We start from the raw sequence: 26,812 nt of genomic DNA on the forward strand, positions 1-26,812 counted from the left end.
AGGGTAAATGGAAAAATAGGCTACTAAAGAGCCTAATAAGCCTTAAGAGGAACTAAGAAATTACACATTTCATCCTTGCAAAGAGAAGGATGCCAAGTTTACCATTTTGACTTCTTCAATATTCCAATGCATAAAATACATCCAATTGTACATGACATTCACAAAAGGACATCTTATTGAGTAAATGAGAAAGCCCACATACAACATCAAAGCACCAAAGGAGTACAAATTTAGCAACCTTCCCAAATTTCTCGAGATCTCCACAAGGAATACAAGAGCATTATGTCACTCTCACTTAAGGGATGTAGTAATTTCATGTCCACCAAAGAACCAAAAAAAGTCCAATTTTCATCAATATTCAAAACTTTCTCAACATTTGTAGAAAGGATGTAGTAGTGTCATGTTTCTCCACATCAATTTTTGGGTAATTGTGAGACCAATAGACATATATCTATGTTTGTACAAAGCCTCCTTCAAAAACACTACATCTTTTAGTAACGAAGTGTTTCAATTACTCTTGTAGACCCCTCAACTTGGTCTTTCATAGGAGTATCTATTTCATAATCTAGCCATTATTAGTTGAAATCATCTATAGATTTTTTGAAGGAAAGAAGCATACCAATAGTAATCAATCATAGAAGCATGTATGGCATCGGTTGAAGAGACTCCAATATTTCCAACCCTTGGAATTTAAAGGCATCTTGAATATTTCAAACCTTTATTTTGTAGAAATCTATAGTAAGTCAATCAAGAGAACCTTTGATGGTGGTAAAATATTCTCTAAGCCATGGACCTACCTAGAACTACTTTGTTCCTAGTAACCAAGTAACATTTGTCCTTGGACTTAATACTTAAAAAAAAACATGTGGTCAAGAATGTACCCTATTAAGATATATCAAAGGTCTTGAAATACACTTGAATAGCACATTTATTTTTACAAACATGCTAGGATATCCTCTTCTTCTAGGGTATCCTCAAGAAGAGGGAAGCAACACCTTATCTAACCACACCTAAGGCGTTTACCATACTACATAAAGAATGCTTAGCAACGGACTATGATGACATCCTTCCTTAATAGAGGTAAGCTTGTATGCTATTGTTAATAGATCTAAATCCATTGTTGTAATATGGAAGGATTCAGTATTGTCTATCCAAGAGTAAGCAAGAGTAGTGTGTATAAAAGTCTATTTGAAGCATGATAAGCAAATATCCCATATTGATATGAACTAAAACCTATTATGTATGCATTGACATGCATTTTGAATGCTCATTCATTCTAATTGTGTTTATGCCCACAACTTGATGCACTATATACTACATGCATTCCCTAGGATTGACTATGGATTTCATAAAATTTCTAGCAAAAGTGGTGACCTCAACACCCAGTGACCCAAAGTGACATTATAAATAGGTCTACCATCATGAGAAACTACAAATGTGGTGTGATGAAGTCACGAGTAGTGAGTGACGCATTGGACAAGTGAGCCTTCCCAACTATAAGAAATCCCCAAACGTTGTGTGATGAAGGGACCACTAGTGAATGAAACACATTCAAGACCCATAAGCAACGAAACATAATTGAAACCAAGGAAAATGTTGCAAACCACCAAGGTGATTAGGTGAAGTGGCTACTATTGAGGTAAATAGGTAATATTTATTGCCCATACAATTAAGCTCCCATGCATGCAATGAAACTTGTAAAACCATTAGTTCTTTGACCAATAGCAACACAAACTTGCATTTTTGTGTAGGGGTTGGGCACTTTCTTGGTATTACATTGAATATCCTTAGAAATACCAATACACATACACCTTCAAACCACATAACACACAAGCTCAAAGAGCAATTGTAAGAGGAAACCAATGGTACAAGCTCATGAGCAAAATTCATATCTATCCAAATGACATCTACTTTGACAAAGGCCTTTTTGGGTCCTACCTTCAACATGACAAAATATATCAAGCATCTTCATAGCTAAAAGATCACAAACACTTTCTGCTTCCAAAATGTGGGAGAACGTGGTTGAAGAGAAAATGCATTGTCAAAGCTAAAGTGAAGCTCAAGGCACTTACAATGGCTTAGCTTGGAGCATAATAAGCTTGAGCCATAACATGTGTGAATCATGCAAGTTTTCTTGCATTGTTATCAATGTAATGAAGCTTCTAACCATCCAACCCCAATGGCTTTCACCATACCCTAAGATGGAGCTAGTACATTTGCATGTGCCTCTATCAATGCTAGAGAAGATATCTCACTCTGTTTTGGATTCTTTAACCACTACAATATCCAATTATTTGACTCTATTGCTCGCATTTATACAATGTCTACACTCTCTAGTATTCTTTTATCCCTAGTCAAGTAGATGCCCATATGACCATCCAAGCAATGTGTAGCTCAACCTACATTACTTCTGGAGTGAAATATGCTTAAAATTGAGTCAACAACAAGCACACCTCACCACATATAACTCTTGCAAATTCTTTGACAATACCAAATTGTATAAAGAAACAGCACCTTTTAACGTGAAAAGAGCATATGTGTTTTCAGAATAAGGTGCATCAATCCAATACCAAATGTTGAAAGAAAGTTTGTCCAACATGCCATGTTGCTTCTAGGCTCAGCAATTCGCGTATTGGAACATGCCAATATAAAAGCAAATATATACTCGTCACTAAGTGGTTGCAAATTAGTGTGAACACATTAATGAGGAGCTTGACGATGGCTTGTAAGAAGTATTTGGTTTGTCAGAGGTGGCTGTTCCTCATGAACATTAGTTACAACCTTATTGTTAGTTGCACATCACCTTTTATTGAAATTATGTTTGTTTGGACCTACAAGTTAGAATTGAATTGGACCTACAATATGGTGATTTTCTATATTCCAAAGGAGGAAGGCATTAAATTGATAGGTGTTGATCGTGTTGTACAACAATTGCAGCCATCTTAAGTAATTTGATTATTGAAAACTTTGGTCACATGAAGCTATACAATATCCTACAATATCCCTTTCAATATTGCTTTCCATCAACTTTGAGGGGCTGAAGTATAAGATTGTGTTTTATCTGAAGTCAGCCAATTTATTGGAATGTATGGCTATCAGAATCAAAAGTTGGATGGTCTTAGCTGGTACCTCAGACCATTCTATCGTCTTTTAAAATGATCCAGGGGAGAAAAGGCCTTCACCTTCCTTGTACAGCGCTTCATGTGAGATGGCTATCCTGAGAGTGGATACCGTATCTTTTTTGTCTTCCTAAGGGTTCCCCAAACGCCCCCCTAAAGTAAGCTCATGAAAGAGTGCTCTTCTTGTCCAAACTAGAAATAGCATGTATAACTACATTGAAAACCTTGAAAAGGCAATTGTGGTTAAACAAGCCAGCCTCCATGTCCTCGGGTCAGTCCAACTGCTTACATTAAAGACTGACATCATTCCACCATTTGTGCTCCATATAGCTCATTAAACCTCTAGCTGGCCACACATTTCAATACCACCCTGAACAGGAGGCATTATAATCTTACCCACAAATTTTACTCATATTTCAACATCTCAGTCAAATGCATACCTACTAAGATAATATTCAGCCACTCTTGCCAGGGTACCATGACTCTCAAATTGTTTTGGAGCATATTGATCTCCAACACAGACACATTAGGAACCCAAGCCTTGCCAAAAGCTTCAGAGCATGTATGTATGAAAATTAATAAATCTGCATATTGATCTTCTACATAGGCCTCTTTCAGAAGCCTGAACTTTATGTATGAGGAATAAATCTCAAGTTTTGGTCACTAAAGGAGTCCAGCAGGTGACTAGTGGCCATAGTTTTAAATGAGTTACATGCAAACTGCATTTGATGAGATCCAGGCATCCAATTTTTCTGCTTGCAGATCTCAGCTCCTCCTTGACAAAAATTCTTTTTAGTTCCTCTCATAGGCACGAGCAAACAAGCTGTTTTCGATTTCTTGCCAATTTTGAACTCTGGTTATAAGAGGATGAACAGGCCCATCTGCAGTTTTGCTCCAAGGGTAACTGTTATTGTAATCGAAGAGAAGCACTTCAATCCCATGCGAAGCACAGTCCACAGCATATCGAGGATTGTCATCAATCAAGATTTGAGACCCTGTAGATCTGAACAACCAAATTCCAGCCCCAAAGAACAGTGATCATAAGCAAATAATTCAAATTTTTCTTTTGAGCAGCAGATTATCAAATATTATTACTAAAGCAAGTTCCAACTCACAGCTTCCTAGAAGATCTAGGAAATAGAACCAAGGCATAATATGGCAAGTTTTATTACTGTCTGATATGACAGAAAATGAATCGCGGCATAAAGACATCCATTAAAAGTTTATCTGACAGAAACCACTGAACTACAGATGAGACAGCTCGCATACATACTGTTACCGAGAAAACCTCACTCTTTCTGTTTTAACCAGATAAAGCAACTTGCTAAACCTAGCTCTCTTTTGCATGACACTATTTTCTAACACATTTTACAGAAGATCTTGTCCAAAAAACACTCATCCAATCATACCTGCAAAGGGAAACCTGAAAATAATCATGAATGCCTTCAGCTTGAACAATTTCAAATCCAAACCAAAATCGTGCTCTAAACTAGCTAGACTAGTAGAATGACAAGCCCAGATCAAGATGATACTACAAAGAAAAATTTAGCTCCACCACACTTGGGACATTAACAAATCAGGATCACAAGTTCCTGCCCAGTAACACTAATCTTCCACTGCTGCTTTTCATCCTCCCAAACACATGCCTAATTTTGTGTTACTAAAAAGCAGCCCCTGTACAAGGGTGAACAGCACCAATAACACAGGGCAAGACCAGAATAAAAATTTGCTATGTGCGAACAAAAGGCTATATAATTAGTATACGGATCCCCTATCATGCCCAAGCAAAAGTCAAGTCTCGTCTGAGACTTATCCAGACAGTTATTTTAAGGCAGCACACACCATTGCAATTTGCAGAAGCTCAACTCTGGCATGTGCCTGGCATACAACTGAAGGTAATGCTGGTTGGATCACAGGTGTCTATACAGAAGCACTAGGGTGCTCTTCCTGTGGAAGAATAGAAAAGAAACATCTGACTCACACTTGCAATTCAACATGTTCACTATCATCATAAGGGAGTCATTCTGGAAGGGCAACCACAAAGTCCATGGAGCCTTCTTCCAGAGAGCATTGCAGATTGCTTGCCACCTTTCAGTTGTCCAGACTTCAAAACTGACATGCTTGCAATGCTTTACGTGCATGTGCACATCGTACTTCCTTTTAGGCCAATAAAAACAATACCTACTGGATGTATAGAATGTGAGAGTGCATAATGGAAGGAGGAACTCAAACACAAAGAAAACAAGACAGCAGAAAGATGAAGGAAGCAAAAATATGCACTGATTGAAATAAATGCCGAATACAAACAGGACTGATCAGTCCCTGCACGCATCCTGAGGCGTCAGCGAGGGCACCAGATCTGGCTGAAAATGATGACGGCAGCCACGGCACCGGAGACGAAGCAGTATGCCAAAAGTCGGAGGAGCAGTCTGCAAAAGATGACGGCCAAAGTGTTGGGTGTTGGGGGGGACAACTATAAACAGCTGAAATCCCGTAAATCTGGCCAACCTGAAAATAAAGCCAAAAATATGGCCAACCAGCTGGAAATGACCATAGGACTACAACAAATGCAGTCTGACTGCAGGAAAAAAAGCCATAAATAATGTCATGGCATGTCAAACAGTGTGTAACTAACAAGAGATGAAACCCGACTAATAGGCATAAGAACCGGACCTAAAACAGGAGAAATGCATGCTAAAATGCCAAAGCTCTATTGAGAAACCCTTCACCCGCAGTTTGCATTTTTGCGTTTCTGCGTTTTGCATTTACGGTTTGCAGCCCCAAAAAGGGGTGCCATCCTAGACTAATTGTGCCTATTTATAGGCCACTCTCTCATTCATTCCTCACGGCTGATTCATTTAGTCCATCACCTCTTCTCTCCAGCCTCTCCACTACCCTCACACCCCTTCACGCGGACATTGTGGTTCATGGGTTGTGGCTGTCTTCATCATCTTCCTTGTGCTACGGCACCCTTGTTCCCTTGTATCACATTCACTCAATGATTCAGATCTTCATCATTCCATTCATCAGAGTTTCTTCTCTCTTCTCTTCTCTTCTCCATGTTTGCCAAGTTCACTCCGTGTATCTCCCCGCCAACCCTACTCTCTCGCTGGCACGTCAACTTTTGACATGGTATCAGAACTGGATCTACTCAAACAGCAGCAAAGATCCTCCATTCCAGTGATGGCAAAGACCGGTAGCATGTTCGGCATCCACTCTTCTTCTTCCGCTGCATCAAGATCTCGTTTTTGCAGGTTTCAGGTGTTTTCAGCTTGCTGCCCACATCCCTTTCGTGGAGGACATCGCAGTCTCACATGTCCCTTGCTGTCATCTACAGTCTCGCACCTATTTCTAACCTTCCACCCGCAGTTTGCAGCACTTTACAGCAAAGTGACTGTTGCTGATCACTCTCCATTCAGAAAACAATCTCGTTTTGCAGATTTCAGGTATTTCAGCTTGCTGCCCACACCCCGATGCAGAGGACATCGCGGTCCAAGCTGTCCATTGCTGTCTCCATTAATTAACGCCTGATTTCGAACCCTCTTCACGCAGTTTAGAGCTGATTCCAGCTAGGCGACTGCTATTCCTGTGTAGACCTGCTGCCGTACAGTCTGCCACGTCATCACAGTCTTGTTGCCTGCGTTTTTAATCTTTCACTCTCCTACAGTCTGTCCTGCCTACGTTTTTAGTCTTTCTCTCACCTACTACCTGCATTTTTAGTCTTTCTCTCTCCTCCAGGCTGTCTTGCCTGCGTTTTTAGTCTTTCTCTCTCCTCACCTGCGTTTTTCTACTGGTTGCAACCTCTTACTACTGGTCACATCCTCCCACTGGCAGCTCACTTCTAGCCCTTCCACTGCCCTCCCACCCCTTGAGGTGGACATTGCGGTTCATGATTTACACTGCCCTCACACCCCTTGAGGCGGACATTGCGGTTCATGGTTCATGGTGGCTGACCTCTTCCTTCTTTAGCAAGGCACACTAGTATCCATGGCTTCTTTACCAACAGCTGACCAGACTATTGGGTGATCCTACTGTGGCATCCCAAGACACACCACCGATGCTTGCCGACTTCAACCTTTGCTCCCCACCCCCCCGAAGTACATGCATCTTCCTCCAGGCACTCCTTGTGCCACCTCTCCTTTCTGGGCCACAGAGATTGTTCTGCATCGGCTATCAGAGTACTATGCTCAAGGCAATAAAACGCATCTGATATGCACTAAGTCCTTTCAAGCACATGGAGGATCGATTGGCGCTACGACCTCTTGGAGATCGTCGCAATGCCAAGGGCAGTCTTCTCCCACTTATTTTTAGGTACAGTGGCTTCCACGGCCTACAGATATGCAATCCGCTCCATCAAGAGATAGTGATTGTTTGATACCATCTCCTTGTCAGTCTGCTCCTGAGAGAGAGAGTGGCTGCTCGACTCCTTCCTCTTCTTCAGCTACCCAGTCTGCTCCATTGAGAGGGGGCGACTGTTGCCCACCTCTTGCTTACTCTGAGCCCCACCCTTCCCTACCTATCCACTTCAGAGGGGGATTCAGAGGGGGATGTTATTTCTTTGCCCTCAGAGGGGGCATCTACTTCTTCTTCGACTTCAACGGGGGCCCCTCCACCTCCCACCTCAGAGGGGGAACCTACTTCACATGAAGTTCTTCACCCATCCTCTACTTTCTTGGGGTGGCTGTCTTTAACCAGTCATCTCTTCTACTAATACCCAGGATCTTCAGGTACCACCTAGATCGGGACCTCGAAGGTTCAGCCGCGACTTGGTGACAAGGCCTTCGTATTCCTTTCAGCATGGATGCACCGAGCTAGTGGCTTCTCTCCCCAGGCGGTGTTTCGGGTTCTCCGGTTCACTTTGTCTACTGGTCTTTATTGCAAGTTCCCTTTCCAATGGAAATCTTGGTTCTTAGGGATCCTCTACATCCTCCTCCTCTGCATTGTATGTTTTCATCATCGTTGTACTTGGGCGCTTGGGCAAGTGAACAATTTCGCCAGGAGGGACACTGTCCAAGTGGCACCTGTTGCATGAGCATTCTTCAACATGTAGCATTACATCTCCACCTCTCACTCCTCTTGTTCCCCTTTTTGGGCTTGAGAGGGGGTGTTGAGAGACCCTTCACTCGCAATTTGCATTTTTGTGTTTCTGCGTTTTGCATTTAGGGTTTGCAGCCCCAAAAAGGGGCGCCATCCTAGACTAACTGTGTCTATTTATAGGCCACTCTCTCATTCATTCCTCACGGCTGATCCATTCAGTCCGTCACCTCTTCTCTCCAGCCTCTCCACTATCCTCACACCCCTTCAAGAGGACATTGTGGTTCGTGGTTCGTGGTTGTCTTCATCATCTTCCTTGTGCTACGGCACCCTTGTTCCCTTGTATCACATTCACTCCATGATTCAAATCTTCATCATTTCATTCATCAGAGTTTCTTCTCTCCATGTTTGCCGAGTTCACTCCGTGTTCCTCCCTGCCAACCCTGTTGTCTCGCTGGTACGTCATCTTTTGACAAGCTCCCATGTCTCTATCAAACTCTAACAGGAGCTCACAACTAGGAGATGACAAACTGATGACCCTAAATGTGACAGGGTAGCACCCCCTCTCAGATCCTAGAACTGTTTATAGACCCAACAATCTCATGTGATGAAGCATAGAAGCCTTAGACAAAGGCTTCAAGAAGAGATCTATTACAATGTCCTCAGTAGAACAATAGATCACTGCTAACTCGAAATCCAGGATCCACTCCTGAACATAGTGATATTGAACCTTGATGTGCTTCGTGTGAGCATAAAAACACAGGGTTCTTTGCCAAAGCGACGGCACTCTAGTTGTCTATGCACAGCTTCGTAGATCTTGTCAGGGAAAAGCCAATCTCCACCAACAAACGACGCACCATACTTGGCCTCCACTCCTGAACATAGTGATATTGAACCTCAATGTGCTTCGTGAGAGCATAAAACACGAGGTTCTTTCCCCGTCTCTCTAAGACACTCATCATGCTCCAAGACAAGCGATAAAAGCTCCTCCCAAACAAGAGTATCTCGAGTACTCGAAGTTAGAAGGAGGGGTGGTGTACAGGGTCGAAGAGATCGCCTATAACAAGAGAACCATCAATCAGCTTGTGACATTAATGTGACATTAAAAGTGATATTTAATATCACATTAAGGTCATAAATATGGAATGTGACATTAAAAGTGACATTTAATGTCACATTAAGGTAAATCTAGGGGAACATGCACGAGAATGACCGTCCGGGCTCTTGGGCGCCCGAACGGGGTTAAGGGGAGCCTAGAGAGTAAGAGAGTCCAGGAATAGTAGGACTCCAGGAAGTTAACGGCTGGCAAAGAAATCCGAGTAGGAGGGCCAGCATAGATCTAGGCGTGGTTGGGAGGAGAAGAGACACTCGTGCTCAGAAGTTTTTTGAGGGTTCTCTCTCTATCTTTACGATCCATCAAACATTGGTATCAAAGCCTATGGCTCAACGATCAGATCCGTCGACTATCAGAAATCGTCAGTTGCTCGTCAGATAATCAGTCGCCTACCAGGTCGCCAACGTCTCGCAAAGTCGTGTGAGTACCAGGCGCCGTGAAGACGCGACGGCGCGACGGGCCGTGAAGAAAAACAAAGGCAAGAAACGCTACGTCACATCGCGTGAGTACCAGGCGCCGTGAAGAAAAACGAAAGGGAGAAGCGCCACGTCACATTAATGTGACCCGTTACGTTACGGGCAGAGAAAAGAAAAGCGTGGGGTCGCAAGACCAGGGCCGCGAGGACCAGACCAGGCGTGGAACCAGACCAGGCGTGGAGTCGCAAGTATCAGACGTGGGGTCATGAGAAAACGTGACTCTATCACGACTGCTGTTGACGGGTAATTGTGACTGCTCCTGAGATGGACATGACTGCGACTGCTGTGAGAGGGGCAGAAGAATATCATATACGACTGAAGTCACAAAATTGGATTTCCGGCATGATTACTTCACTGTTCTAACCCGGGAAGATACAAATTGTTTCTTACTCTATGAGTTTCTTTCCGAATCAACAGCCACTATCTGCCATTAAAAATCAGGGAAGTACTTTACTTGTATGCAAATTTCTTATTTTTGCTTTCCAATTCCAGTGTATTAATGGCAGAAAAAGGGAAAGAAAGGGTAATGGAAAGTTCTAGTTTTGGGGATCAACCTATGGTAGATCCCCATGAACCAGACATACAAGAAGAACAATGGGAAGAATTTTTTGCCATGCGAGAGCAATTCGATGATCTTACTGCTCGTGTGCAAACTCAGGGGGTTCAAATGGAATTTTTAACCCAAACACTTACTGAAATAAAATCTCAATTAACTTTATTGTTGGAAAGAGATAAAAATAAGATAGAAACCTCGGATGTCCCATCTTCATCGAAAGATTTAGATGTGACTATGCGAGATCCTAAGGAACCCCAGACTTACCATAAATTGAGGGATAATCCAGTTTTAAAGGATATGAAACCAAACAAGAGAATTCATTAGGGGACTGGATAAAGCCTGTAAAAAGGAAGTAAAACGGAGTTTACCTAAGACGCTGGAAGAGGCAATTAAATTTGCATTAATTTATGAAGATAGTACGCGTCCAGGTACACTCACTAGTCTCACCGATACGGAGCCCAAGTCTAAGGAATTGGAAACCTCAAAATTTGTGGGTAAATTTAAAAGAAAAATGCCATTTTTCAAGGGTAAAAAACAACCTTTTGAAAAGAAACCATATATGAGGCCAAAGTTAAGTCCTGATGACTTTGATAAGGCCAAAAAAGAAAAGTTGTGTTTCAATTGCCTATCCCCTAACCATGCTGCTTGGAATTGCCCTCAAAAGAAAAAGGGGGAAGACAAAGGAAAAGATAAGGACAAGGGCAAGGGAAAAGAAAAACAAATCCATGTAGTGCAGACCTTAAAATTAAAGGGCCATGAAAAGTATAAATCTTTAGAGGTCTTGCACATGGATGTACAACATAAGTGTTGTATGTCAACTTCTATGTGGCAGCCTACTTTTGGGCCAGATGATTTACTTAGAGTACATGGATTGATAGCTGGAAAACGGGTTAGAGTCATGATTGATGACTCTGCCACACATAATTTTATAAATTATGCACTTGTCAAAAAATTGAAACTTCCCCAACAAAACAGTGAGCATCAATATGTTGTTCGTATGATGCAAGGCCAAGACAATAAAATATGGGATACAATGGTATCCAATTTGGAAATCGAGATTCAAGGATATAAAGATAAGCTTGATTTCCAAATAATGAACATGGAAAGAGCTGATATTGCTCTAGGGAGGGAGTGGCTATGGGGATTGGAACCATCCTTAAAACATAGCTATCACCATAATACACTGGAATTTGAAAGGGATGGTAAGACTTTTGTCATTCAAGGTGAACATGAAGTATCTGATAATCCTTTGCTGTGTTCTACTAAAGTTCAGAAGCTGATAAAGAAGGAAATTTGTGAGGTATATATGCTATGGTCTCTTCCTGTACAGAATACTTTTACTTTCTGTAATATTAAGCAACAATTTTCTTATGTTTGTGAGTTGAATGTTAATAATGAATTGAACAGTTTGTTAGATGATTTTAAAGATGTGTTTCCTTCTGATTTACCTAGTGGCCTTCCACCAAATAGGGGTGATATAAATCACCCAATTGATATAAATAAGGATACTCACCCAATTTCAAAACCACCGTATAGATTAAGTGAAACACAGCATCAAGAAGTTGAAAAACAAATTAAGGATTACCTGGATAAAGGGTTTATTCAACCCAGTAATTCACCTTGGGCTTCACCAATTTTATTGGTAAAGAAAAAAGATGGTTCTATGCGACTTTGTGTTGACTATAGAGCACTTAATAAAATAACGGTGAAGAATAAATTTCCTATGCCCAGAATGGAAGATCTTTTTGATCAATTGCAAGGGGCAAAATTCTTCACAAAGATAGATTTAAGATCAGGCTATCACCAAATAAGAATTAAGGCACAAGATGTTTCCAAGACGGCATTTCGTACTAGATACGGGCATTATGATTTTTTGGTGATGCCTTTTGGCCTCACTAATGCACCAGCTACCTTTATGAAGCTGATGAATAGTGTTTTACGGCCCTATCTAGGACATTTTGTAGTAGTCTTCTTGGATGATATCTTGATCTTTAGTAAATCAAGAGAAGAACATTTGGAACACTTACAATTAGTATTCCAATTGTTAAGAGCACATTCCCTTTATGCGAAGAAAACTAAATGTGAATTCTTTGCACAAGAGGTCAAATATCTAGGGCATATTATCTCGAAAGAGGGAATCAACATGGATCCAGAAAAAATAAGGGCAATTATTGAATGGCCACCTCCAAGGAACCTGGAAGAGCTGCAGATCTTCCTAGGTTTATCTGGATTTTATCGTAGATTCATTCGAGATTATGCCAAAATAGTTGTTCCAATGACAGACCAACTTAAAGGGAAAGGGAAAAGTTTTAATTGGGGAACAGACCAAAATGAAAGTTTTTAAAAACTTAAGGTAGCTATTGCTACAGCTCCAGTATTATTAATAGTGGATCCCAACAAACCATTTGTGGTTGAAGCTGATGCCAGTGATAAGGCAATAGGCGCGGTCTTATTACAAGAAGGTCGACCAGTTGCTTTTGAAAGCAAGAAATTAGATCGTGCAAAACAGAACTACTCTGTTTATGAGAGGGAGCTGTATGCAATAGTACATGCAATCAAGAAATGGAGGCACTATTTGTATGGTGCCAAACTTTTGATTCTATCGGATCATGAAAGCATTAAGTGGCTTAATGATCAACCAGATTTACACGGGCGTAAAGCCAGATGGGCCGAACTCCTCCAAGAGTTCGACTATGAGATCAGATATATATTCCAACATATGGGAAGCAATAAAAAATGGGGATCCAACTGAAAATGCTTCTACTGAGGAAGGAATATCTGAAGATGTTCAACACGCAAATGGAGCATTAGGGGCTGCTCAAACTGGATTCAAGTGGAAGAATTTTACCATTGATAATGGTTATTTACTCTACAAGGGTAGGGTATGTGTCCCAAAAGATATAGAAATAAGGCGCCAAATACTCTTTGAGTATCATGATACCCCTAGTGTGGGACATCCAGGAGTTAATAAGACTTATAGTCTTATTAAAAGGCAGTTCTATTGGCCTGGAATGAATAAGGACGTCCTTGACTATGTGGTCAAATGTAATAAATGCCAGGTTAATAAAGCTGAAAAATTAAAAATGGGAGGACTTCTCCATCCATTAGAAATTCCTTCGGGAAAATAGGAGAGTATCTCCATGGACTTTATTGTTGCTTTACCGAGAACACACAGGGGGCACGACTCTGTGTGGGTGATTGTGGATAGGTTAACCAAAATGGCTAGGTTCATTCCAACTTCAACTGATGTTAAAACACCAGAATTGGCTAGATTGTTCGTAGAGAACATATACCGATTGTATGGCCTTCCGGCAAATATAGTTTCTGATCGGGATAGAAAATTTGATAGCCATTTTTAGCGTGCGGTATTTAGGAAATTGGATACTAAACTTAGCATGAGTACGGCGGATCACCCGCAAACAGATAGGCAAACTGAAAGGGTTAACTAAATTCTTGAAGATATGCTTAGGGCATATGTAAGTAAAAGGCAAACTAATTGGGAAGAGTATTTACCGATAGCAGAGTTTGCATATAACAGTGCCAAGCACTCTTCCACTGGATATAGTCCATTTATGTTAATGTATGGGTTTCAGCCCAGAGCTCCTTTTGCAGTAGGACTGCATAAGGAAAAGGTTCAGGTAGCTAAAGATTTTTTGGAGGATATGAATAGTATGTTAAAATTTGCTCAAGAAAATATTAAAAAAACTCAAAATAGAGCTAGAGCATATGCAGATCCTCACTGAAGAGACATCTCCTTTGAAAAAGGAGAATTGGTCTATCTTAAGGTGCCTGAACAAACTAAAACTATGAAAAAGGGACACTGTCCAAATCTTTCACCAAGGTATTGTGGTCCTTTCATAATACTTAAAAGGGTGGGAGAATTGGCTTACAAGCTCCAACTACCTGCTCGTAGTAAAATACATCCAGTTTTTCATGTAAGTAAATTAAGGAAGAGGCTGGCTGATTTGGATAATCTAATCTTAAATGATGATATTGAGGAGTTATTCTATGACCAATCTAATCCACATGAACCAGAAAAAATATTAAATGTTCGTAATAGGCGAACGAGGAATACTATTTATCAAGAATGTTTGGTTAAGTGGAAAGATTGTTCAGAAAAAGCTCAACATGGGAGCGAGTAAGTACTTTAAAGAAAAGGTTTCCCGATTTACAGTTAGACCTTCCAAGTATCGTTTTCGAGTACGAAACCGATTCTTAAGGGGAAGGAAATGTGACATTAATGTGACATTAAAAGTGATATTTAATGTCACATTAAGGTCATAAATATGGAATGTGACATTAAAAGTGACATTTAATGTCACATTAAGGTAAATCTAGGGGAACGTGCACGAGAATGACCGTCCGGGCTCTTGGGCGCCCGAACGGGGTTAAGGGGAGCCTAGAGAGTAAGAGAGTCCAGGAATAGTAGGACTCCAGGAAGTTGACGGCTGGCAAAGAAATCCGAGTAGAAGGGCCAACATAGATCTAGGCATGGTTGGGAGGAGAAGAGACACTCATGCTCAGAAGTTTTTTGAGGGTTCTCTCTCTGTCTTTACAATCCATCAAACACAGCTCCTCAAAGGTTATAGCCTCATCAAACATCAAATCACTGCTCACCTCAATCTTTCAAATCGGTGCATCATTAAGCCAATAGCCCTTTGTTGTTGTACTATAACTAACGAAGATAAGCTTCTTCAACTTGGAATCAAGTTTGCTCCACCTTTTCTTCTTGTCCACATGCATATGTCTCGCATCCAAAGATGCAAAAGTGGGAAATGGAAGGCTTTCGCCCAAAAAAAGCCAAGTGGAGAGTTGTATCCTGCAATGCCAAAGTAGGTGATCTCCCCAATAAAGCTTGGTTGGGAGTCGTACCCTACAATACCAAAGTAGGTGACCTATTGTGAATATGGACCGCAATAGCCACGGCCTCACCCCATAAGGAATGGGAAAAACCATTGTGCTCCAACATCAATCAGCAGTCCATCTCAAGCATGGTCCGATTAGCACACTCCACCACACCATTTTCAGATGGTGTGTTCAAATGCCAATATCCCACCCAAATATCCTGATCCCTACAAAACTCAAAACAAAACTTGCTACCGTGATTAGCTCAAATACCGCAAACTTTAAAGGAGGTTTGCTTCTCCACAAACACCTTCCACTCACATAAATGGGAGAATACCTCACTCTTATACTCCAAGAAATAGAGCCACATATAATGACCAAAGTCCACAACAATCACCATAACGTACTTTGCCTTCCCAAGGGAGGCCATGCCCATAGATCCACAAAGGTCAGTGTGAACCAACTCAAGCGATACAAATGCCCTCCGAGTAGCAATCTTAGATGAGGTTGCCTATGTTTCTTGCCCCTCGAGCAACTAGGGCACAATGCGTGAACAGGAGGGAAATCTGGAAGTCCCTCAACCATTTTCCTCCTCAAAGCCCCCATATAGCATCAAAATTCAAATGCCCATAACGAGCATAACAAAGCAATCCAAGCTCGTGTGAAGATCACACAGCAAGGGTTGTGAGTGTGTAGAGTCCACCCTCCTATGTACCAATCCAAAGAGCAGCTCCTGAAGATGCATCCCCCGCTATAACTACATCTTCGGTAAAGATGGCTCACGCACCTAGTTGTATAAGACTGTAAACAAACAGAAGGTTAAAGCCCAGATATAGTACATAAGAGGACTTTGGCCAAAGAAAAACATTGTTCGAGCAACAATGGAATGGTCCCCACTCCACACACGGGGACTGAAGAGTTGTCACCAATGGTGACAGATCCCCCCCTTAATTGCATATCGTAAAGCCAATCTTGGTGGTAAGTCGTGCGGGAAGAGACCCCACTATCCACGAGCCAAGGCTTCTGCTCAACAGAAGAGGCAAGAAACATGTCCTTCGTCTCAAACGAGTGTATGAAGAAGGACTCAATGGTAGCAAGTGGAGTCTTCGAATCCTTGGACCCCTAATTAGGCTTCAAATGGCGATACTTCTGTCAGCATTTCTCCTCAGGGTGAGTGCCCTTAAGCAGCTTCTTCTCGTCCTTGAAATCATCCTTCATGTTCTCCTATTTCTTTGCCCGTAACTTCCCCTTCTTCTTTCTGCCTCCAAAACTTGCAATAAAAACCTTTGTGAAGCCGGATCCACTGGTCCCCATCTCTCTAAGATGCTAGCATCATCATGCTCCAAGTCAAGCAGTGAAAGCTCCTCCCAAAGAAAAGTATCTGGAGTACTCGAAGTCAAGTGGTTGGTATAGAAGACATCGCAGTTAGGAAATGGTTGCTGAGCCAATAGAATCATGGTCATATACTCCAAATTTATCATCCTACCAAGGGACGCAAGCTCGTCATGCATATTCTCCAGCTTGTTGATGTGATCCTTTATAGAAGGAGAGTCATCAACATCGAGTATCGGAAGCTCCTCCAAGGAGAATCGATGGACAAGCATCTCCTAATGGTAAAGAGAGACGTAAGCTTCTTCCACACCTCCGCCACAGTCTTCAATCTGCAAACATGAATCAAGATAGAATCCTGTAAACTCATAAAGAGAGAAGAGCGGGCTCGAGAGTGGAGTTGATCCCAAAGGGTTGCACAATCCATCGATGACCCATATGCGAGGTATTCCACAGGCCAAGGAACAAGAAGAGAAATAAACTCCCAAAGGTCGAAGGTGTGAGAATGCACTTCACCTTACATGACCATAGAGAATAGTTAAAACCATTCAACTTGCCTATTTTGGGCAAAGAAGGAAACACGGATACCTATACAACAAGTGTCATTTAAGGCATCTTCAAGCCGATAGACTGTGCCTTATAAGAAACATGGAGGGAGGGAACAGAGAGGTGCTCCAAATGAGAAGTCCACACAAGGCATTCAAGCCTCTGATAATCTCACCATCGCTTAGAGGAATGATCGGGGACCTCATCTCTGAGTCAATAAAGCCAAAACATTGGTGTTGAGACATCTTCAAGACCTACAATCACCCAGAAAGTTATGTTTGACGATCAAATAGTGCTGAAACAGGAGGAAATCAAATACAACTAGAATGTAGATGTGCCGCTTGTATAAAAACAATTGTCCCCTCTACCCAGATGCTATCACCTACAATCGGAGACTCGCCATGTCCAAACAGACATCCGAAAAACAAAAAACAACCTACGCTTTGGCAAGCAAATGTTGTGCCCTACAGATAAAAACTATCACTTGGGCAACAAAGGAAGCGAGAGCAATGGGATGTTGTCGCCTAGATTTAGGAAGGTTGTGTCTGCAACAAATGCAAATCTAGAGACGGCTGCTTGGCAATCTAGGGTGGTCTCCACAATGAAAATCTCCTTTGTGATCTCTCATTACACAATGATACCATGTGAGGGCACAACGAAAGAAGAAACTCGAATACAAGAAAAGGAAGACAGTAAAAAGATGAAGAAAGAAATAAATGTGCACTAAATGAAATAAATGCTGAATAGAAACAAAAGGACATATCAATCCTCCCACATAGCCCAAGGCATCATTCACGGCACTAGATCTAGCTGAAAATGATGACAGCAACAAGAACACCAAAGACAGAGGATCATCCCCCAAGCTGGAGGAGTAGCCTGCAAAGATGATGGCCAAAGTGTGGGGGGGCAACTATAAATAGTTGAAATGCCCTAGATCTGGCTAACCTGAAAATAGGGCCAAAAATACAGACCAGCTGAAAATGACCGCACGACTGCAATAAATGCAATCTGATTGTAGAAAAAAACGCTATAAATAATGTCATGGCATGTCCAACACTGTGTGACTGACAAGAGATGGAAGCCAACTGTGAAACCACCCTTTTTTCTTGGAGAGGGTCGTAATTTCCTGATTAAGAACTTAAATACAGCAATTAACAAATTCACAAAACTGGAATGCACACTTCACCATACAATCTTGGAGATTTGATAACATATTAGCCCCAAAACTAGTGCCCCTTGCGGTATTTCTCTACCTTTTATTGCAAATGGATGGAGTACACCACCCTTTTTTCTTGGAGAGGGTCGTAATTTCCTAATTAAGAACTTAAATACAGCAATTAACAAATTCACAAAACTGGAATGCACACTTCACTATACAATCTTGGAGATTTGATAACTTATTAGCCCCAAAACTGGTGCCCCTTGCGGTATTCCTCTACCTTTTATTGCAAATGGATGGAGTACAATAGAGATCCTTTGACCTCCTCCGCTACTCCAAGTGCCACTTACTATCAAAACTGACAAACCAATTTGCCCCTTGGTTTGCTTGGGGATTGGCCTTCATCTTGCTCCTTGCAAGACAGTTTCAACCCCCCATCTGATTTTCTTGGTTGGCCTCTTGAATTATTGTGAAATTCCTCAATTTCAATTACTGGAATTCAAGTCCTAGGCCCTCAATTTTGAGCACACATCCCGAGACACTTGTCAAAACCCTGATTTCTTTTGTAAATTAGGATTCACAGCAGAGATTGACTGAAACTTCTTCCTCTGAAGGCTCAAACTGCTAGAAAATGTTGAGATAACTTGAGAGATAGCTAGGGGATGAGAGAGAATGTTGTAGAGAGAAATTTCAAAGTTTCATCGCAAGAAATGATAAAACGATGTTGTGCATTGCTCAAACAGCCATGGAAGTTGTCACCTACAGCTTAGGACCACCAAAAAGACTATTGCCCCTCCTATATGTTATCACCTACACTAGAAGAACCTTGGGCTATTATCACCTACTCCTGGAGGGCTCCAAATTGCTGTCACTTGCTGTAGGACTGATCCATGGTGGCTCCAAACCACATCAGCACCATCTCCTTGCTCTCTAACACCATCTTTCTCTCTCACAATGGCTAACATAGATTTCCACCAACCCCTATAAACGTTTTTCCCACTTGCATGGGTAAGTTTTGCCAAGTGGCAGCCTTATAATTTTATTATCTAACATTATCCAACTTATTAAATTAATTTATAAAATATTAATTCTAAAAATCAATTTAATAATTATTCTAGTTGCTCAAAAAATCAACTTCACCAACCAATAATTTAATTGATTAGGCCAATTTGTCTTCCAAGTATCCCTTAGCAATTATTAGCCTTTAAACCAACAGAAATTAATTAATTTATATCGAGTTTCTAATGTCACCACCAACATTAGTAGGCTAATAAATTGAACTAGGCCCAGATCTGACACATGTGCCACCTAATATCTATCAAGCAGAAATTATTAGCCTTTAAACCAACAATAATTAATTAATTGTCTAGTTTCTAATGTCACCACCAACATTAGTGGGCCAATAAATTGAACTAGACCCAGATCTAACACATGTACCACCTAGTACCTATCAAGTAAAAATTATTAGCCTTTAAACCAACAATAATTAATTAATTAATGTCTAGTTTCTAATGTCACCACCAACATTAGTGGGCCAATAAATTAAACTAGGCCCAGATCTCACACACGTACCACCTAGTACCTATCAGATAGAAATTATTACAACTTTTGCCATTAACACCCATTGCATTCTCAGGGTCCTTGGCATGTTACCATAAAATAATTGCCATGTGCATCACATATCCTAAACAACATTGCACATTTGATTAAAGCATCTTGGAATTTAACGACCCATCACAAACCCTCTCCCTCTTGAAATCCCTGCAATCATCCTCAATTGCACTACATTGTGCCAAAAGAAAAGTATGCAACAATAAAATTTCCATAAGGCATTACAATCATAACATTGGCCACTGTTGTTTACGAATGCTATACGCCCCTAGGCTTACTGAAAAGTTTCAACTAGCATATACATAACATGAGGCTGAAAATTAACCAAAACTTGTTGCTAGAAACCCATTGGATACATTGATAACACATGGTTCTCAATTGTTCTCACTTCAAAACCATGACTGAAATTGTAAATGTCATTTACTAACATACTGTTGTCCATGGAACCAACTGTAAACCATTGAAAATTGAGCATGATCTGATCATAAACTGATCACCTGCTAATCTGAGAACTAATCATAATCTACTACAAATGTGACCTCAAACTTATTACAAAATGATTGCAAAAACTCATTGCAATCGATACAGAAATTGATGTGAAACTAATACCAAAAGTGGCCATAAATAATTCTCAAATTGATCAAAAACAAAGCTGAAACTGATGAGAAATTCATCTCAAAAGCTAACGCAAAAGCTCATGCCTAACTGATCATGAATTGATCCCAAACTAATGCAAAAGTAGTCTCAAAGCCGCAATAACCACCATACTCATCTACATACATCTCACAATAACTAGTACACTAAGTAGTGACCCCATGGTAGACATACTATTAGCATAGTTCCTTGGATGCATACTGATCCAAGATCCACTACATACGAGAGCTGTCCACAACTGGTGAAGTGGAAGTGCTATCTCCCCCTTGAGAAATACTCCGAACTCTTACTCTATTGAGCCTGATTGAGCTCAAACCAATAGCTCTAATTAAAAGGCATCTCAATAAAGTTGCAACAATGGAGAATGGTCTATCAAGCCATCCTCTTCCATCCACTTTTGCATCTATTGGTGAAACAATACTGAAGCTTCACCAAATACCATATAAAAACTTTACCTCTAACTTTACTTGCCTCAAAATCTCCATTAGACTGTAAGTCTTTTGTCCCCTTTAGCATTGTCATGCTTCATACTTTCACATTGTTGCAAGTCCAACTTAACCAATATGCGACATTGCATCCAGTTGACTGGCCCCTCATGTGTACCTAATATGCTAGGAGCACCAAATGCATTAGGAAACATTCTTGTTTGCACACTTTGGTCCATTGTAATGTGATTATGTATGAGAATTTGCATGTTACCAACCATACTAAGATACATTTTTCCATACATTGCATACATTACTAGCTGCATTTTTTTTCATGACTAACACTATACGAAACATTTGCATGACTAGCATTAATACCATGAGTCCCAAACATAGTGAGTTGCATATATGCATTACAAAACTTGCCACTTCGTGCCCCAGTATCAAGCAAACATTGTTATACATAGATTTATGCATATTACTAGCCATACCCAAATACATTGGGCCTTGCACACCATGCATCAGTTGATGCATATCATAAGGAGTTGTGTCATACATCTCCATATGCTGTCCCTTACCCACCATAGCATGGAAACTAGTGCCATCACCAAAGTAATCTCGTTGCCCCATATTTGCATGCATGCCTTGCTGTCCAAAAAGCATTGGATTGGCACTTCCAAGTTGGCCTTGCATATGCATCAATTGCCCCACTGGCATCATTTGCTTATGTTTACTACCCACATTTAGAACATCATGCTATTGTATTGCATTTTCCTTCGGTGCATCTTCCTGTTCTGAAGCTCTTGAAGACAATTTTCTCTTCTTGCCTACACTCCCTCCTCTAAGGGGTTGAAAAAGCGTATAAACTCAGGGTCATTTATCAATTGCATTAACATTTCAGTTATTGTCCTCGGTCGATCCTTACATTGGTCATCATATTCTTGTTCCTCTTGCTGGTCATCAACTTCTAACAACCTAGAAGGACCCACATTTTGGTCTAAACCAACATTATCACCTTACTGTCCATGCTATGTACCTTGTCCAAGATCAGGCATTGCATTTTCCCCAACACTTCGTGAATTTTCAGATCAAGAGGCATCATCCCTGCTTGATCCCATCTCACTATCTAAAGACATTCTTGTTATAATGCTCAATTGAAGACAATTTTAACACTAGAGAAAAGCTTCTAACCTTCAATCAAGTCCCTCAAGCCCACCAAGGCAAAGGAATTGATGGTATCCCGAAGATAAAACCTTGACCATCCTTCCTCATATAGGGTGGCAAATTCCCCGATTAAGCACTTGATTACAACATTAACAAATTCACAAAACTGAAATGCACACTTTACCATACAATCTTGAGCATTGGACAACCTGTTGGTCCCAATACAGGCATCCGAAGATGAAACCTTGACCAGCCTTCCTCATATAGAGTGGCAATTTCCCCGATTAAGCACTTGATTACAACATTAACAAATTCACAAAACTGAAATATACACTTTACCATACAATCTTGAGCATTGGACAACCTATTGGTCCCAATACAGGCACCCCTTGCAATATCTCTTTAACTTTCATTGAAAATGGATGGAGTCCAACTGAGATCCTCTGTCCTCTGTTAATCAAAGTGCCTCTTGCTGGCAAAATTGACTAACAAGACTCCAAATCAATTTTCCCCTTGGTTTGCTTATAGATTGGTCTTCACCTTGCTCCTTGAAACACAAATTCAATCCCAATTCAAATATTGTTTGCCTAGCCTCTTGAATCACCCTGAAATCCTCAATTTCAACTGCTGAAATTCAAGTTCTAGGCCTCAATTTTAAGCAAACATCCCGAGACAGTTATCGAAATCCTAATTTTTGCTGCATATTAGAGATTAACCAAAATCTCTTTTGCTAATGGCTCAAACTACTAGAAAATGCTGAGATAACTTGAGAGACAGTAGGGGAATAAAAGAGAATGCTACAGAGAGAGAAATGTTAGAGTTTCATCACGAGAAATGCTGAAAACCTGTAGCTGCCCTGCTCAAACAGTCATGGAATCTGTTATCTAAAGCTTAGGACCACCAAAAAGACTATTGTCCTCTCCTATGTGCTGTCATCTGCACCAAAGGGACCTTGGGCTCCTATCACCTATTCCTCAAGGGCTCCAAATTGCTGTCACATGCTGTAGTATTAAATCCCCGATGGCTGCAAATCACATCAACAACCTCTCCTTGCTCTCTAACAACCTCCTCCTCTCTCACAATGGCTGAAATAGACTTCCACCAACCTCTATAAATGTTTTTCCATTTTGCATGGGCAAGTTTTGCCAAGTGGTAACCTTCTAATCTCATTTTTCAACATTATCCAACTAATTTTGAAAATTAATTTAATAATTATTCTAGTGCTCAAAAAATCAATTTCACCATCTAATATTTAAATGGCTAGGCCAATTTGTCTTCCAAGTATCCCTGAGAAATTATAAACCCTTAAACCAGTATTAATTAATTAACTAGTGCCTAGTCTCTAATGTCACCATCGACATTAGTGGTCAATAAATTAGACTAGACCAGATTTGACACCGAGGATCACTTACTATCTGTCAAGCATAACTTATTACAACTTTTGCCTTTGACACCCACTGCATCCTCAAAGCTCTTAGCCTCTTACCATGATATAACTGCCATGTGCATCACATGTGCTAAACAGCTTGTGCATTTGATTAATAATTTAATCAAATGTTATCGGCAAGACTAAAGCATCTTAAGATGTCATGTCCCCGTGAGAAACAAACAAGCATAAGTACCCGGCCTAAAACAAGAGAGATACATGCTAAAATGCTAGAACTCCCATGTCTCTATTAGACTTTGATAAGAGCTCACAATCGAGAGATGACAAACTAACAATACTAAAAGTGACACGCTAATACAGAAAACTCTCATGTACTTCCTCTGTGTGTGTGTGTGAGTGTGTGTAGACACACCTACACACGCACATATATATGCACCCTCGCAGTTACTCTTTTTATCTCTCATCTCCTTTCCCTTCAAACAGTTCATCTCAAAGTCGCTATTAGATAAACAAGGGTCAACATCTTACCAAAGAGAGTTATCGTATTGGTATGCATCATACAGTTGGAAGACATCCTAGTGCATGATGGTCAATCCCAATTCTGAATGTTTATTAATCCCCCATTAAACTTTGAATGAAATAGCTCCACTCCATGTTGCTACTACCATACTCACATGGAACACAAAACACGGACAGAGTAAGAATGGGAATGAGAATGGGAATGCGCAACAAATATCATTCCATATGAGTAGACATAACACGTACAATAGAAAGTGATATGTAAAGAAGCATTCATTCCCAATAATCTCAAGTCGAAAAATGACCATGAGCAACACAAGAAATACAAGGAAGCTTCATTACCTTACATGTCCATTAAATATATTGGTTTACAAACCAATGGCGCAGCAGAGCACACCTCAAGAATATACTTGACATATCCACATGTATAGGACTCAACGATGCTACAATCGTTCCAACATCTTCATAGTGCATGTTGATCATGTCAAGCTAAAATTTTATGCCCCAAGTGAGTCTCTTCATTAGGGCTTAACCCTTTCCAATTTTTTAAAGTAGAGCCTCTTCGTGGTCAATAAAGAAAAAACATGCCATAAATGTCCCTCATCACCCTTTGTTGAGCCACCAAAACAAGACTAGCATTAACAATTAATTGCCACGTATTTATGCCACAACTATATCATAGTACCGGGGCATTTTAGTAAAATGGGAAAGAAAAAGGTAAAAAATAGAGTTTCGGAATTTTGGGAGGGGGGGAAGGAAAGGGTTGTTAGTTTTGGATGCATTAAATCCATACATAGGTACATTAATATATCAATGCACATAATATCACTTACTCATGTCACATGAACTTGTCTTCACCTTGTCTCCATCTCTATATCAAAAGAATTGTGAAAAGTTTAGGGTTTCAAGCCTTCATGTCCCTATTTAGTAGCGCTAGATTGCTAGCAAACATAGAGAGTAGTACTATGTTTTTAGTTATGAAATCTTTCAAAAAAAACTTTGATTGCCTACTTTCTTAGTACTACCTTCTTAGTTATGCAATAAAACTTGATATAGTGTCTTCATTGCCTACTTTTGAGGCACCTAGAAAACACATTTGTGAACACTGCATATTGGGTGCATTTAGTTTAAGCAGTGTGATAGTGGTATTGCTTTGTGGTGGCAAACAAAGTATGTTGAGACATTATTGTAGAGATTTGGTCTTGAAGACTAGCCTATTGCTACTCTTGTCGTGATGAGTTTGAAGTTCAGCCTTCATGACACCGAAGATTGATTTGATATATTTTCTTTTAGATAATTGGATAGTTGATTTATATATGCATTAGGAGGTCTAACATTCAATTTGCAATGTCACAAATGAGCAAGCTCGAGCATAGCCTAAGCAAGCTAAGCATACCCTACTCCTTGTAAGACAAATTCAATCCCAAATCTGACTTTGGTTGACTACACTCTTGAATTTCCCTGAAATTACTCAATTTCAGCTACCAGAGTTCAAGTCCTAGACTCTCAATTTTGAGCGCACATCCCGAGGTGGCTAAAGCGTACTACACTAGAAGTTCCATAAGGCATTATAGTCACAACATTAGCTATTGTTGTCCAGCCATGCCACATGGCCCAAACCTTACTGAAAATTTCCAACCAACATAAACATGATATAAATCTGAAATACAATCCAAAACTGTACTAGAAACCCCATTGGATGCATCCATAATTCATATCTCTCAACTTTTCCGACTTAGCAATCATAGTAAAGCATATTCTCAGCATATCATTTGCTAATCTAAGAACTCATCACAAACTACTGCAAACCTGACCTCAAACTGATTGCAAAATCTGATCAGAAATCGATCTGAAAACTGAGGCAAAAGCTCATGCCCAACTAATCATGAAATGATCCCAAACTGATGCAAAAGTATAGTCTCAGAGCTACGGTAACAACAATACTCATCTGCATACATCTTAGAGTGACTAATACACTACCTAGTGACCCCATGGTAGACATACTACCAACACAATTCCTTGGATGTATGGTAAATACATGGAGATCCACTACATACGAGAGCTATCCACAACTAGAGGAGTGAAAGTGCTACCTTCCCCTTGAGCATCAGGTAATACTCCAAGTCCCTACTTTGCTGAACCTGACTGAGCTTGAACCAAAGTTGGCTCTAACTGAAAGGCATCTCGATAAAGTTGTAACAATTAAAAATGGTCTACCAAGTCATCCTCTTCCATCCACTTTGCATCTATTGGTGAAACAATGCTAAAGCTTCACCTGCTTCAACCTCTTAGAAACTTTGTTTAAACTTTTATCAAATAGCTACCACAAGAGCTGCCAATATTATAGAAATGGTCAGAGCAATAGGATTCCACTGCCTTTAAGGAGACATGCTAGCTCCAAGGTAATGGAAGGTCTTGTCTTATCTTTAAAAAAAGATTTCAGAGGCATGGATGATGCAACTCGAATAGCATTACAGCCTTTCCACGCTCAGGCACCACTATTGCATGACTAAAGCATTAAAATAATGATAACAGACGTACACGCCATGTGAAGCATCGCATGTCTCATGAAACACTACCTGCAAGCCTCTGATTTTTAGACTTACTTTTACCAGCACATACAAAATAACTCTCAAAATTAACGTCAGCAAATGTCAAAACGTATTGACTCGCTGCTACATGCAGTGTAAGGCACTACAATCATTACCTGCAGATCTCTGATTTTGGGCGTGCATCACCAGCAAGTGCAAAATGATTCCCAAAATAGACTTCAGTAAATATCCCAGAGTAATGTCGCTCGATCCATTCAAGTGTTTGATTCTTAATGACATGTTGTCTGGACCTGCATAGAAACTTTCAAAGAGATTAGCATTG

General features: G+C 40.5%; 1 protein-coding gene across 2 annotated transcripts in view; it reads right to left on the bottom strand.

Annotated features, from left to right (window-relative positions):
• Positions 1-3,431: 3,431 nt before the first annotated feature.
• LOC148020640 (uncharacterized) overlaps positions 3,432-26,812 on the bottom strand; it is a 49,716-nt gene continuing 26,335 nt past the window's right edge. The window contains exons 5-6 of one of the 2 annotated variants that reach the window (XM_087698445.1): positions 26,646-26,780; positions 3,432-4,122 (exon numbers count right to left, since the gene is read on the bottom strand). In XM_087698445.1, coding sequence (XP_087554571.1) covers positions 3,912-4,122; positions 26,646-26,780 — 346 coding nt within the window. In that variant the 3' untranslated portion in view covers positions 3,432-3,911. Of the gene's footprint in view, positions 4,123-26,645; positions 26,792-26,812 lie in introns of both variants that reach the window. The other variant, XM_087698446.1, reaches the window with a different exon arrangement.

The sequence above is a fragment of the Lygodium microphyllum genome, chromosome 18, assembly GCF_053477565.2.
Source record: "Lygodium microphyllum isolate KBCC chromosome 18, Lygodium_microphyllum_v1.1.10, whole genome shotgun sequence".
In the NCBI taxonomy this organism is placed as follows: Eukaryota; Viridiplantae; Streptophyta; class Polypodiopsida; order Schizaeales; family Lygodiaceae; genus Lygodium; species Lygodium microphyllum.